This window comes from Pelodiscus sinensis, chromosome 24 (assembly GCF_049634645.1).
Source record: "Pelodiscus sinensis isolate JC-2024 chromosome 24, ASM4963464v1, whole genome shotgun sequence".
Lineage (NCBI taxonomy): Eukaryota > Metazoa > Chordata > Testudines > Trionychidae > Pelodiscus > Pelodiscus sinensis.
In genome coordinates this window covers 5,839,887-5,854,513 of record NC_134734.1, presented here as the reverse complement: position 1 = coordinate 5,854,513, position 14,627 = coordinate 5,839,887, and the positions used below count along the sequence as shown (strand labels likewise).

At 52.4% G+C, this 14,627-nt stretch overlaps 1 protein-coding gene across 2 annotated transcripts in view; it reads right to left on the bottom strand.

The window, feature by feature from the left end:
• Positions 1-14,044, bottom strand: part of LOC102449199 (IgGFc-binding protein-like) — a 106,070-nt gene extending 92,026 nt beyond the window's left edge. For both annotated transcript variants that reach the window (XM_075907483.1, XM_075907484.1), the window contains exons 1-2: positions 13,950-14,044; positions 1,639-1,695 (exon numbers count right to left, since the gene is read on the bottom strand). In XM_075907483.1, the coding sequence (XP_075763598.1) occupies positions 1,639-1,695; positions 13,950-13,962 (70 nt within the window). In that variant the 5' untranslated portion in view covers positions 13,963-14,044. The remainder of the gene's footprint in view (positions 1-1,638; positions 1,696-13,949) is intronic.
• Between the last annotated feature and the right edge of the window lie 583 nt (positions 14,045-14,627).

Below are 14,627 nucleotides of genomic sequence, written 5' to 3'. Positions count from 1 at the left end.
ATTCATAGACAGGCAGATGGACAGACAGAGACACACATTTCTAAAATATAGAGCTAGATGATGGCATCTAAATTAGTTATTACTATTCGAGAAGGATCTTGCAGTCATCGTAAATATGTTCTCTGAAAAGATCCACTCAATGTGCAGCAACAATCAAAAAGGTAACAATGTTTTCATTAGGGAAGGAGGCAGAAGATAAGACAGAAAACATCATAATGCCACGATATAAAGCCATGATCTGCCCACATCTTGAATACTGTGGGCAGTTCAGGTCATCCCATCCCAAAAAAGGTGTATGAGTATTCGTGGGCAATGGGTGCATGATGGGATTGGGGAGGCAAGACCTAGCTCCGTCCCTTCCATGCCACAGGAGTCCAGTCCCCATTGTGGCCACTGGCCCCTGCCCAAAGCTAGCACTTCCGTGCCACTGCCAGGCAGCCATACAGGCCCAGCCCCCACTGCCCCATAGCCCCTGGAGCAGCTGGGCAGCCTCCCGGCCCGGCTCTAGTTCCCAGAGCAGCCAGCCATCTGCATGGCCCCAGCCCCATTCCAGGCCCTGGAGCATCTGCACAGCCCCAGTGCCCCCAGAACAGCTGAGCATCTCCACTGCCTTTCCATCTCCAGAGCCTTTCCAGCCAGCCAGGCAGCCGTGTGACCCCAGTGTTCCCAGCTAGCTAGGCAGCCATGTAGCCCCAGCTTCCTGGCTGGCCAGTGTGGGCGGGGGTCACCTCAGTCTTTTTGGGAGAGCAATGCCTTCCATTGCCTTTTTACCTGGAGCCCAGGTGAGACTTGAGGAAAGTTCAGGGAAGGGCTACATACTCATGAGGGTGTGGAACAGCTCCGCTATGAGGGAGGGTGAAAAGACTGGAATGTTTCGGCTTGGAAAAGAGACAACGAAGGGGGTGAGGTGATAGAGGCCTGTACAGTGGGACCAGAGTGGAGAATGTGAATGAGGAAGTGTTATTGACCCCTCCATAAAATACACAAACCGGAAGTGGCCCAAAGAAATGAACAGGCAGGTGGTTTAAGACAACACTGTTGTGGTGTAAGACAGCACTGTTCCACACAATGCACACTCAGCTGTGGAACTTGTTGCCAGGCCAAAAGTATCACAGGGTTCTGAAAAGCACTTGATCAGTTCATGGAGGACAGTCCCTGAGTGCCTGCCAGCCAAGAGGATCAGCAACACAGCCCAGTGCTCTGGATTGCCCTAGACCTCTGGCTGCCAGAAGCCGGGGCTGAATGACAGGGGACGGGTCACTCAGTAAATTGCCCTTTTCTGTTTACTCCCTCTTAAGCCACTCTCAGAGCCCCAGCCACTACCAGAAGGCATATACCCAGCTAGATAGACCATTGGTCTGACCCAGGGTGGCTATTCTTCTGTCTAGGAATGTCTGTGATGAATTTCTATGAGTTTGGAGCCAATCTGTGGCCTTGTGTGGAAAGACCAGTCACATCAATGGCTCCGGGTGAGCTTTGCTTGAAGATTTGATATTGTTATTAGTTCCAGTTGCTTCATTACAAAACTCAGGAGGGATAGTAAGTCCCCATGACATGAGCTTCATGCAGAGATAATTGATATGGTCACCCTGCAAAAAACATACAAATGTCTGCGGTGTTGTTGAAATGAATACTCACTCCACAGCACGAATATCCAGGCCCAGAAGCGTAGGATGGCATTTGCGAACTCCATGGCTGAAAACAGAAAGAAAATACATCTGAAATTAATGAAGAACATAGCTTCATTTTGTGCATCTTTGTGGAATGGGAGCAGAAGCTTCCAAGCCTGGCATTATATACAAAGAATGATTTCTTAAATCTTTCACCAGCTCTTTTGTAACTGTAACAGTCTAATCATTGAAGTTGATTGAAAAAAATCATGAAATGGCACTAAACATTAAAAAGGCCGTAGAGCAGTTTTTAAACTAAGAGATGGGGGAAAGCCGATTGGTGCGGAGATTCATGTAAATCGGAAGGGGTATGTCTACACTACCCCGCTAGTTCGAACTAGCGGGGTAATGTAGGCATACTGCACTTGCAAATGAAGCCCGGGATTTGAATTTCCCGGGCTTCATTTGCATAAGCGGGGAGCCGCCATTTTTTAAACCCCGCTGGTTCGAACCCCGTGCAGCGCGGCTACACGGGGCACGAACTAGGCAGCCTAGTTCGAACTACCTAGTTCGTGCCCCGTATAGCCGCGCTGCACGGGGTTCAAACCAGCGGGGTTTTAAAAATGGCGGCTCCCCGCTTATGCAAATGAAGCCCGGGAAATTCAAATCCTGGGCTTCATTTGCAAGTGCGGTATGCCTACATTACCCCGCTAGTTCGAACTAGGAGGGTAGTGTAGTCATACCCTAGGAGACTTCTCTTAGAGGAGAATCCATTGACAGAGATTCTCTAAGCTGTACTCAGAAAGAGAGGAGGGGAGAGGACAAACCATGGGCCAGAGCAGACAAACAACCGCATATAAAGGAATCCAATGCACCAGGGAAGGGCAGACAAATAAGCAGTGGCAAATTTTTTAAGTGCTTCTACACAAATGATAGGAGTCTGACTAATAAGATGGATGAACTAGAGGACCTCGTATTAAAGGAGGAGATTGACATAATAGGCATCACTGAAACCTGGTGGAATGAGGAAAATCTGTGGGACACAATCATACCGGGATATAAAATACATCGAAAGGATAGAGCAGGCCAGATGGGTGGCGGAGTGGCACTGTATGTGAAAGATTATGTAGAATCAAATGAAATAAAATATTAAATGAATCAACGTGCTCAATAGAATCACTATGGATAGTAATTCCATGCTCCAATAATATGAAATTAGCAGTAGGAATATATTACCGACCACCTGACCAGGACAGCGATACTGACATTGAAATGCTGAGGGAGATTAGAGAGGTTACCAAAATAAAGAACTCTGTCATAATGGGGGACTTTAATTATCCCCATATTGACCAGATACATGTCACCTCAGGAAGAGAAGCAGAGATAAAATTTCTCAATGGCTTAAATGACTGCTTCTTGGAGCAGCTGGTGCAGGAACCCACAAGGGGAGAGGCAATTCTCATTTTAGTCCTGAGTGGAGTGCAGGATCAGGTCCAGGAGATAACTGTTACAGGACCACTTGGGAATAGTGACCATAATATAATAACATTTAACATTCCTGTGGTGGGAAGAACACCTCAGCAGTCCAGCACTCTGGCATTTAATTTCAAAAAGGGGAATTACACAAAAATGTGGAGGTTAGTTAAACGGAAATTAAAAGGCACAATGACTAGAGCCAAATCCCTGCAAGCTGCATGGAAACTTTTTTAAAACACCATAATAGAGGCCCAACTTAAATGTATGCCCCAAATTAAAAAACATAGCAAGAGTCCTAAAAAGAGTCATCGTGGCTTAACCACCATGTAAAAGAAGCAGTGAGGGACAAAAAGGTATCTTTTAAGAAGTGGAAGTCCAATCCAAGTGAGATAAATAGAAAGGAACATAAACACTGTCAAATCAAGTGTAAAAATGTAATAAGAAAAGCAAAAAAAGATTTAGAGGAACAGCTAAACAAAAACTCAAAAAGAAATAACAAAATGTTTTTTAAGTACATGAGAAGCAGGAAGCCTGCTAAAAAGCCTGTGGGTCTCCTAGACGATTGAGATATAAAAGGAGCAATCAAGGATGATAAAGCCATTGCGGATAAACTAAATGATTTCTTTGCTTCAGTCTTCACGGCTGAGGATGTTGGGGAGATTCCTGAATCTGCACCGTCCTTTGTGGGCGATGAATCTGAGGAACTGTCTCAGATTGAAGTGTCATTAGAGGAGATTTTGGAACAAATAGAAAAACTTAATGTTAACAAATCTCCGGGACCGGATGGCATTCATCCAAGGGTGCTAAAAGAACTCAAATGGGAAATTGCTGAACTATTATCTGTGGTTTGTAACCTATCCTTTAAATCGGCTTCTGTACCTAATGATTGGAAGGTAGCCAATGTCACACAAATATTTAAAAAGGGCTCTAGAGGCAATCCTGGCAATTACAGACCGGTAAGTCTAACTTCAGTACCGGGCAAATTAGTCGAAACAATAGTAAAGAATAAAATTGTGAGGCATGTAGAAGGACATAATTTGTTGGACAAAAGTCAACATGGTTTCTGTAAAGGGCAATCATGTCTTACTAATCTATTAGGGTATGTCTACATTACAGCAGTAATTCTAACTAACTTAGCTAAGCTAATTCGAATTAGCGCATCTAGACTTAAAAACTAGTTTGAATTAGCGTTTTGCTAATTCGAACTAGCGCGTCCACACTGATTGAATGCTGGGACGCATTTAAGGGCGGCCGAAACCGGTTCTGTCAGGGCATCAGGTCAGTAGTTGCTTTGTGTGGCTGCTGTCTGAGGCTATCTGAGGCTCGTGCTTAAAGGGACCCCCTGGACAGCCGGTTTTCAGCTTTTCCGCCTGTTTGCCTACCTCGCTGAGGGACAGCAAAGCGTTTTTCTCTGCGCTCGTCTGTGTCAGTGGTTCCCTTTGGGGATGCCGCCACAGTTGGCAACATGGAGCCAGAGCTCGCCCTGGGCTTTCTGGTGCAGTTTTTAGACTTGCTGCTGCAAGCCTGCCAGCAATGGCTGGAGGCTGCCTGGCACCACCTGGTGCACGTCAGCCCCCTACCTCTCCACTTGGTTTCCCTGGGGGACGTGGAGGAGCCGCAGCAGCGCCCGGATGCCAGCGTGCCCCGCCACATCTGGCGTCTGGACACCAGCAGCGACTGGTGGGACCGCATTGTCCTGGAGCGCTGGGGAGACCCAGAACTTCAGGATGAAGAGGGACACCTTCCTGGAGCTCTGCGAGTGGCTCGTCCCTGCTCTGCGGCGACAGGACACTCGCATGAGGCCTGCCATCCCCCTCCAGAAGCGTGTGGCCATCGCCCTCTGGAAGCTCTCCATGCCGGACAGCTACCGATCCGTCGGGAACCAGTTCGGCGTCGGGAGATCCACCATCGGAGCAGTGCTCATGCAGGTACGGCACCCACCGGCCACTGGGCCGGGGGGGTGTTGCAAGGAGGGGATGGGCTGCCCCAGGGAAAATGGGGTAGGAGGAGGTGAAAGTGCCCTGCACTGGAGGGTTCGGTCTGTTCTTGCTGTACTACATGCCGCCCGCAGAGGTTGCTTCCGGAAGTGGGGCACAGGGCAGTGCCAGGCAACGAACACTCCCAGCCACCCGGGCGCCCCAGTGATTCGCAGTTTGCTGTGTCCCTCTGCAGGTGGTCAAGGCCATCAACCGGGTGCTGCTCCTCAGGGTGGTCCACCTCACCGACCCGGACGTGGTCATCCGCGGGTTCGGCGCCCTCGGCTTCCCCAACTGCGGAGAGGGCCATCGACGGGACGCACATCCCTATCCATGCCCCGGAACACCAGGCCTCCCAGTATGTCAACCGAAAGGGGTACTTCTCCGTCCTCCAGCAGGCCGTGTGTGACCATAGGGGCCAGTTCACGGACATTAATATGGGCTGGTCCGGCAAGGCACATGATGCACGGGTGTTCCAGAACTCCTCCATGTGCCAGAAGCTGCACGCTGGGACCTTCTTCCCTGACCGCCACATCAGGGTCAGGGACGTGGACATGCCCGTGTGCCAGGCTGGGGATGCCGCCTACCCCCTACAGCCCTGGCTGATGAAGCCATACACGGGGCACCTCAACCCTTCCCGCCAGGCCTTTAATGCCAGGCTGACCAGGGCCCACATCATGATTGAGGGGGCCTTTGGCCAACTGAAAGCCAGATTTAGGTGCCTTCTCACCCGCCTCGACCTCGCTGAGCACAATATCCCTCCCGTGGTGGCAGCATGTTGCGTGCTGCATAATTTGTGTGAGTGAAAGGGGGAGGCTTTCCTGCCAGCCTGGATGGCTGAGGCTGAGTGCATGGCTGGCCACTACGCTCAGCCCCGCACCACCGCTGTCCGGGAAGCCCAGCGGGGGGCCGTCTGGATCCGGGAAGCCCTGCAGGAGAGCTTCCAGGTGCAGGAGGAGGACTGAACTCTCCCTGCATGCCCCACTGGGGTCTTCTTCCACCCTCCCCCCCTTCCCCTTTCCCCTTCCTAATCCCCCTTTCTAATGTCAAATAAAGACACCTGTTTTGACAACCAAAATCTCTTTTTATTTTACATAACTGGGGTGGGGGGAGGGAGGAGTGAGGGTGGGAGAGGGGAGGGGAAACCTGGGAGGAGGGAACTGGAAAGGGGTGGAAGGAGAGGAAGGGAAGGGAAAGCTCAGACTTGGGGGTCCTGCTGGCTCTCCCATCTCGCAGCACTGCGGGTGCAGGGTCGTCGGGGGGGGAGTGTGTGTGGTGGGTGGGGCAGGAGGGACACGGGGTGTGGAGGAAGTGGGAGGGGGAGCAGGGGTGAGAGGAGGAGTGAGAGCTGGGACGGCCGCAGGGGCCGGTGCAGGAGGAGGCAGGAACCTGTCCACCAAGGTCTGGAGGTGGCCTCTGAGGGCACGGCCCTGCTCTTCCTGCGCCTCCAAACTCCGCTGCCGCAGCCGCAGGTCCTCCCGGACCCAGTGGTCCTGGGTGCAGAGCTGGTGCTCCAGAAGCTGCAGGTGCCGCCGCTGGTACTCCTCCTGGTTCCTGGCGTGCCTGCTGGCCCGGGTGCGGGTGGCTGTTGCAGGCGAGGTGGTGTTCCCTGCAGTCCCAGGTGCTGTGGCTGTGGTGAAACAAGAGCAGTGGTCAGTTCTCCCTGGGGACATGGTGGGTGAAACCCAGCCCCCCTCTGTAAGGCCAGGGCCCCTGCATGACACCCAGCTGGGCTCCCTCTCCCCCCACCTCTCCCGTACACATAAGGGGAGCATGATGGGACTCACATGCAGAGCCCTCCTCGGCCTTGGACGACTCAGCTCTGTGGGATGCCTCAGGAGTCCTGGGTCCTGGGCAGGCTCCCTGCAGGCTCCTGGCTCTCAGCGTCCTCCTCCTCCTCCTCCATATCAGGGATGGGTTCTCCCCTGGGGTCAATCACCACCCGGGGGGCATGGACTGCATGAGCCCCCAGGATGCGGTCCAGGGCCTCAAAGTAGGGGCAGGTCTCTGGGTCAGCCCCTGGCTGGCAGGCCCTGGAGTAGGACTGCCGCAGGCCCTTTATTTTGCAGCGGACCTTCTCCCTGGTCCACATGTGGCCTCTGGCAGCCAGGCTGGCAGCCATGCGACTGTAGATGGCTGCATTCCTGTGGCTAGTGCAAAGATCGTGGATGTTGGAGGCCTCCCCCCAAACCTCAATGAGGTCCACGATCTCCGCACTTGACCAGGCGGGCACCTGCCTCTTGCGGCCCTGGGCAGGCTCCTGGGAGCCGCCAGCCTGGTCCCAGGAAGAGGGGGAGGACTGGGTGGCAGTGGGTGGCAGCAGGTGGCTGGCTCATACCGTGCCCGGTGCAGAGTCTGCTGGCTGGGCGCTGGCAGGCTTGCAACTGGCACAAGCACTGTTGCCAGACCATGCCCCTTTAAGGTCTCTGGGGCTGGGAGGGGGGCAGAAGAGTTTTCCTGGTTTGGCCCAGAGTGGCCACTAGGGCAACCTGGGAAGGGCTAGCCTCCCACTAGTTTGAATTAAATGGCTACACAGCCCTTAATTCGAACTACTTAATTCAAACTAGGCGTTAGTCCTCGTAGAATGAGGTTTACCTAGTTCGAATTAAGAGCTCCACTAGTTCAAATTAAGTTCGAACTAGCGGTTTGTATGTGTAGCACCTATTAAAGTTAATTTGAACTAACGGCTGTTAGTTTGAATTAACTTTGTAATGTAGACATACCCTCAGAGTTCTTTGAAGGGGTTAACAAACATGCAGACAAGGGGGATCCAGTAGATATAGTATACGTAGATTTTCAGAAAGCCTTTGACAAGGTCCCTCACAAAAGGCTCTCGTGTAAATTACATGGCCATGGGATAAGAGGGAAGGTCCTTTCTTGGATTGAGAACTGGTTAAAAGACAGGAAACAAAGAGTAGGAATAAATGGTAAATTTTCAGAATGGAGAGGGGTAACTAGTGGTGTCCCCCAAGGGTGAGTCCTGGGACCAATCCTTTTCAACTTATTCATAAATGATCTGGAGAAAGGAGTAAGCAGTGAGGTGAGCAGATGATACCAAACTGTTTAGGATAGTCAAGACAGAAGCAGACTGTGAGGGACTCCAATATGATCTCACCAAACTTAGCAATTGGGCAACAAAATGGCAAATGAAATGTAATGTGGATAAGTGTAAAGTAATGCACATTGGGGAAAATAACCCCAACTATACGTATAGTATGATGGGGGCTAATTTGGCTATAACAAATCAGGAAAGAGATCTTGTAGTTATCGTGGACAGTTCTCTGAAAACTTCCACACAGTGTGCAGCGGTGGTCAAAAAGGCAAATAGGACGCTAGGAATTATTAAGAAAGGGATAGAAAATAAGACCCAGAATACCTTACTGCCCCTGTATAAAACTATGGTACGCCCTGAATACTGTGTACAGATGTGGTCTCCTCACCTCAAAAAAGATATTTTGGCCTTGGAAAAGGTTCAGAAAAGGACAACTAAAATGATTAGGGGTTTGAAACGGGTCCCATATGAAGAGAGGTTAAAGCGACTGGGACTTTTCAGTTTAGAAAAGAGGAGACTGAGGGGGGATATGATAGAGGTCTATAAAATCATGAGTGGTGAGGAGAGGGTGGATAAAGAAAAGTTATTTATTAGTTCGCATAATAGAAGAACTAGAGGACACCAAATGAAATTAATGGGTAATAGGTTTAAAACTAATAAAAGAAATTTCTTCTTCACACAGCGTGTAGTCAACCTGTGGAACTCCTTGCCAGAAGAGACTGTGAAGGCTAAGACTATAACAGAGTTTAAAGAGAAGCTAGATAATTTCATGGGGTACGTCTACACTACAACGTTAATTCGAACTAACTTAGTTTGAATTAGTTAATTCGAACTAAGCTAATTCGAACTAACGGATCTAGACTAAAAAACTAGTTCGAATTAGCGTTTTGCTAATTCAAACTAGCATGTCCACACAGAGTGGACCCTGAACTGGGCTTAAGGATGTCCGGAAGCAGTGCCGGCAGGGCATCAGAGGAGGACTTAGAGCGTGGAGATGCTGTCTCAGGCTAGCCCAGGGCTGCGCTTAAAGGGACCCGACCCCCACCCCAGACAGACAGTTCTCAGGGGTGCCCCGCTTGCAAAGCAGTCCTGGCTTGGAGTGCCCGGACTACCCACACTGGGCACATCACACCACTCGGCCATCATACCGGATGCACGTGCCGCAGGCTGCCATCTGGGGAGAGGGGGTAATTGGGGGGCTGCAGGAGAGCTTCCACCCCCAGAAGCCCACAGAGCCAGCCCAGTCCTCCCCATCGGGGGCTCGTGCCCCATTCCTCCCTCACCTCCTTCCACTTACCCTTCCCTAGCCCCTCTTCTTGATGTACAAAATAAAGGACATGTGTGTTCAAAAATAGAAACTCTCTTTATTTAACAAAACTCGGGGAAACTGGGAAAAGGAGGTGAGAGAGGGGAAGAGAGAGGCTGGGAGAGGGGAGGGGGAAAACTGGGAGGAGGGAGCTGAAAGGGGGAAGCAAGGGAAAGGAGGGGGTGGGGAAACTGAAGGATCGGGGTGGGGGTCTCGCCGGGCCGACCGCCTCCCAGTACGGCGAGGGAGGGGGCCTCGGCGTCCCCGGGGGGATGGGGTGGAGGGTGTGGAGGTTGAGGTGGGGGGTGTGGACATTGAGGAAGAGGTTGTGGGGGTTGAGGAGGGAGAGGTGGGAGGGGGAGCAGGAGTGGGAGGAGGGACAGCAGTTGGGGGGGTAGCAGGTGCAGGACCAGCATGGGGCACCATGCTCTGCAGCAGGAGCTGCAGGTTGGTGCTCAGCCCTCGGAGCTCAGCCAGCAGCTCGTGGCGGACCTGCAGGTCTTCCCTCATCCACGCCCGTAGTGTGCGGTGCACGGCTCGCAGGGCCCCAAGGTGCTGGTCCCTGTACTCCTGCTCCGTGCTGGCAGTCCGGAGCAGGCCGCGTGTGCGGGAGCATGTCCCGGGCGGGGTGGTGCACCCTGCACGAGCAGCTGGTGCAGCTGTAGAGAAAGAAGAGAAGTGGTCAGTTCTCCCTGGGGACGCAGAGGATGATGCCCAGCCCCCTCCCCAACTCCGCAACGTGAGGGTGACCATGTCCTGCACCGTCACAGTCACTGTGCTTGTACAGAGGCCATGGTCAGGATGTCTGGCTCTCCCCGGGACTGGGAGCTGCCCCAAGACCGCACCCATGTCCCTGTGCCATGTATAGTGTGGCCGGGGCGGTGTGGGGGAAGGGGAGATGTCTCCTGCCTCCGTGTAGAGGGGACATGTGAAGGGAAATCATCCTGCTGGGTCCTGCCCCGGGGTCGGGAGCATGTCACGTCTCTTTGCACAAGCATGTGCCTATTGGGCAATGGCCCCTGGGTGTCACGCAGCTGGAGCCACCTGCCCAAGGGTGGCATGGCACGTGCTCGCACATGCACAGGTGTCTGTGTGATCCGTGGAAGGCATGGCCCATGCGCGCGGTCCCTGGTCTCCCTCCCACCTCCTCCCCCGAACTACTTAATTCAAACTACTTACCCGGTACGGTCTCCCTGGATGACACTGCTGGCGGTGACCCTTCTGGTGCGCCCAGGTCAGGGCCCTCTGGTCCCGGCTCGATGTTCCCCGGGCTGGCACGGACCGCCCTGCCCCCCAATAGTTGGTGGAGGGCAGTGAAGTAGGGGCAGGTGGCAGCCCCTGCAGCGGCGCCGCCCCTTGTGGCCCTGGAGTACGCCTGCCGCAGCTGTTTAATTTTAATGCTCCTGGGTGCGCCTGTGTCCCCTGCTGGCCATGGCGGCTGCTATGCGCCCATAGACAGCCGCATTCCTCCTCCTAGTGCGGAGATCATGGACGTTGGGGGCCTGCCCCCAAACCTCAATGAGGTCCATGACCTCCGCACTAGACCAGGAGGCCGTGCGCCGTCTACGGCCCCTGGCTGGCCCCTGGGTGCTGGGGGACTGGGCAGGGGACGTCTCACTGGCACTGGCTGCCTGGCTCATCCTGCAGCCACTGGTTCGGGGCAGAGACTCCTGGCAGGGCTGGCTGACTCTAGTGCCGTCTGGCCAGAGTCTACCCCTTTAAGGGCCCGTGGCTGGGGGAGAGGAGAAGAGTTTTCCTGGTTGTGCCCAGAGTGGCCAACAGGGAAACCTGGGAAGGGCTAGCCTCCCACTAGTTCGAACTAAAGGGCTACACCAATAATGTTAGTTAAATGTATTTGTTATCTATCTATAATCAGGGAAGTAGTTTTATAAAGACTTTGGTGGGAATTACCTTGGATTTTTTTTTAAAGCAAGTAATTTATAACACAGAGTTCATGTTACATTTGTGAAATGTAGACAGAAGTATTCCAAGAAGTATATCACACAGCAATAGTGTAGGTTAGTGGTGTAGGGGGAGAGACCTCAATATTGAGGTACAAACAAATATTAATAAAATCACTATTAACTGTTTTATTAGGTCACTACAAACTTGTTTGCAGCTTTAATAAATATTAAGCTTTATCTATGAGTATGTTGGAGTCAAGTTGCTTATAACATTACCAAACTGTATTCATATAGTTATGTTGCAAAATATTAAAGCTAGTCCACAGAATTTCAAGAAACTTTTACCTTATCTCTTAAGCAGAGATCACAGTTTATCACCTACAAGTGTTACACATATCCTGGCTTTAATTTCATACTCTTCTCTTTGTGTCATGTTTAAAAGATGTAGTGATAATTGAAAGTCGTGCTTTGCACAAAATATTCAGGAAGTTTAACTGCTATGACAAACTGAATTTAACTTTAAGGAGCCTGAGTGCAGACAGGCCATATCAAACTTTGATGTTTTAGGAAGAGATCTGTTTTTAAAAGGAGCATAAGAATGTGCCATCAGAGCAATAAATCTAGGTCATAAAATGGGTCTCTATCAGTCCCGCCTTTCTTTTTAAGAAGGACCTCTGTTTGTGTCTTTAAAACTTTAAGAAAACATAGGGTTGGAAATGTTTTATGCAATTGTTTACTTCCAATTTGGGATTTCATTTTAAGGGAAAAACTTTGTTATTTCTAAACAAACAAACAAACAAACAAACAAACAAACACAATACAAGGAGTCCAGTTGCACCAACAAGCAGAGATATATCTTTGCAGAGATATATTTGCAAATATTTTCTTATTAAAAGCAAGCTTTCCTATAATAACTGCAGTATTTCTCTCCCCCCACCCCGCACGCACATCTGTCCACACAGAACTGGCCAAGCCCCTGGCCTGAGCCCTTCCCCCACATACATGGAGCTGGCCTGAGCCCCTCTTCCCTCCCTGTGCTGCTGGCCCAAGCCCCTTCCTACCCCCTATGCAGAGCTGCTCTGAGCACCCCTCTTCTTCCCCATGAAACTGGGTTGAGCCCCTCTCAGCCCCTCTGCCCACGGAGCTGGCTCAAGAACCTCTCCCACTCACATGCCACTGGCCCACAGCCTCCTCCCCACCCCTTGGAGCTGGCTGAGCTTAAAAGGGGAACTGTCCCAGGCAAATTAGGATGTAAGAGCTACCGCAGGAGCCCAGTAGGCAGCAGTAGGGAACCCTGGACCCACCATCTGCCCTGGGTAGGGAGTGGGGTGCCCAAGCGCAGCCCCCAGCCCATGTTGGATACTCTGGCTGCCCTTTCTGCATAGCTCGAAGGTTTGTTCCTTCCAGCATCACAAGTTGACCCAATACAAGATGTCACCTCCCCTCAGCTTGCTCCTGTCAAGCTGCGTTTACCTTTGCAACTAGAAAATCTTTGGGCAATGCTGGGGGGGGGGGGGGGGGGGATGCTTTCAGCCAGCTGCTCTTGTTACCCTGCAGAGTTGAGAGTTCCATTAATCCCTGGGAGACCCTCAGCTCTCAGCAAAACTGTACAGTCCTGCCTGGGACTGTTAGCAGCGCCCATTTGCCCCTCCCCCCGGGCAAGAAGGGGAGGGGCGATACGATGAAATGCATTTGTCATGGTTATTGAGAGGAAGGCTGGCCAGAGCTCAGGGATTTAGTAGACTCCTATACCAGCCCAGCCACAGCCTTCCTCGGTGACCTGAGCCAAGTCCCTGGCATATGTCCACACTGCAGCTGAGAGATGTAGCTCCCAGCTCTGACAGACGTACACCCAGCCGCTCTGCTAAAATAGCAGTGTGGCCCCGGTGGGTGGCAGAAGGGGTTCGCCCCCAGTACAGACTAGGCAAGACTGCATGGGTGGCTAACTGTGGCACTATCACGTGCTGGGTCGAGCAGGGCTAGGGCGGTGCATCGGCCCACGTGGGCGTCCCACTGCCCAGCTGCTTAATCTCTCTGGGCTCCAGGCTGCTGACTGTAAAACAGTCGTGTCCCGCCCCCAGGTGTGCTGTGAGACTAAACACATTCCCGGTGCTCAGCACGGCAGGAGGGGTCCAGATCAGCAAGGGGCATACTGAGTCGTTGTGTATGTCAGTCAGATCTTCCACAGTCAAACGAGCGGGGCCAAAATTATAGTACAGCTCTCAGCCCCTTCTTGGCCAGAGTGGGGGGACAGTTGTCTAGCTGGGCTCGGATGGGGCTGCCCATTGACTAGTTGAGGAGCATTTGTCCATCATGGGCAATGTGCCCTCTAATCTTTTCAATCCTGGTGTGGATTTTCCCATCCATGTGTGGAATAACATTTTTGTGTGCACCGAGGCATGTGCGGATTTGCACCGCCAGCCTACTTGTGGGTATTCTGCTAATCAGCTGGGTGGCATTCGAATGTCCCCTGAGCACAAGCGCATGGCCTACAGGGAACCAGACCAGGGGCAGGCAGACAAGCTGGCCTGTGGCTCTGCTGCAGTGCAGCAATTCCTACATCCCTCTGGTCTTTCCATGAGCAGCAGCTATTGAAATGCTAGAGAACAGCCCAGAATCTCTTACCTTCAGCCCCCATCGGGACGTCTGATTTACCTCTGAGCAGCAGCCAGAGAGAGCTGTGTCCACTGCATCTCCCGCTATCTGCCTTGCACTATCTCTGCCTCCTCTTTATACACAGAGCGGCTGGCAAGCCCCACTTCCACAGAACTCCCTGGCACTGCTCCCACTGGCTGCAGTTTGAACTCCTAATGTCCAACAGCCGAGGTACGTGACAGGAGGCATCACACCCTGGGGCCAGCTCTTATCTCAGAGCTTGTGGGAAAGCCCCTATGGGGCAATGTCCATTCGGCAGCCTGGGGAGTGAAGGACAGCGCTGAGGCTGCAGACGCCCCTTTCCAGGTTCCACTTGCAGGTGCCAGGGAGTGACATGCCTGGGACCAGTCAGTAGTCTCACAGGTAGATCCTGCACAAATATGAAATGTCAGTCCACAGCCGTAGCCACAGAAATGAGCTGCAGATACCTCCATCCATGGCCGTGGATGCAGGTTCCCATGGATACAAAGCAGATATCTGTGGACTTGCAGGGCTCTCCTTGTAGGAAGGGGGGCACAGCTGTGTGACGGGGGGTGGTCACAGACGACCCCTCGGGGGGGCCTCCCAGGGTGCTGACATGGCCACTGCCATTTGCCTTCTGCTCTCTGGGGATCCTCACCGCCTGATCCTGCTGGGCCAGCTCCTCTA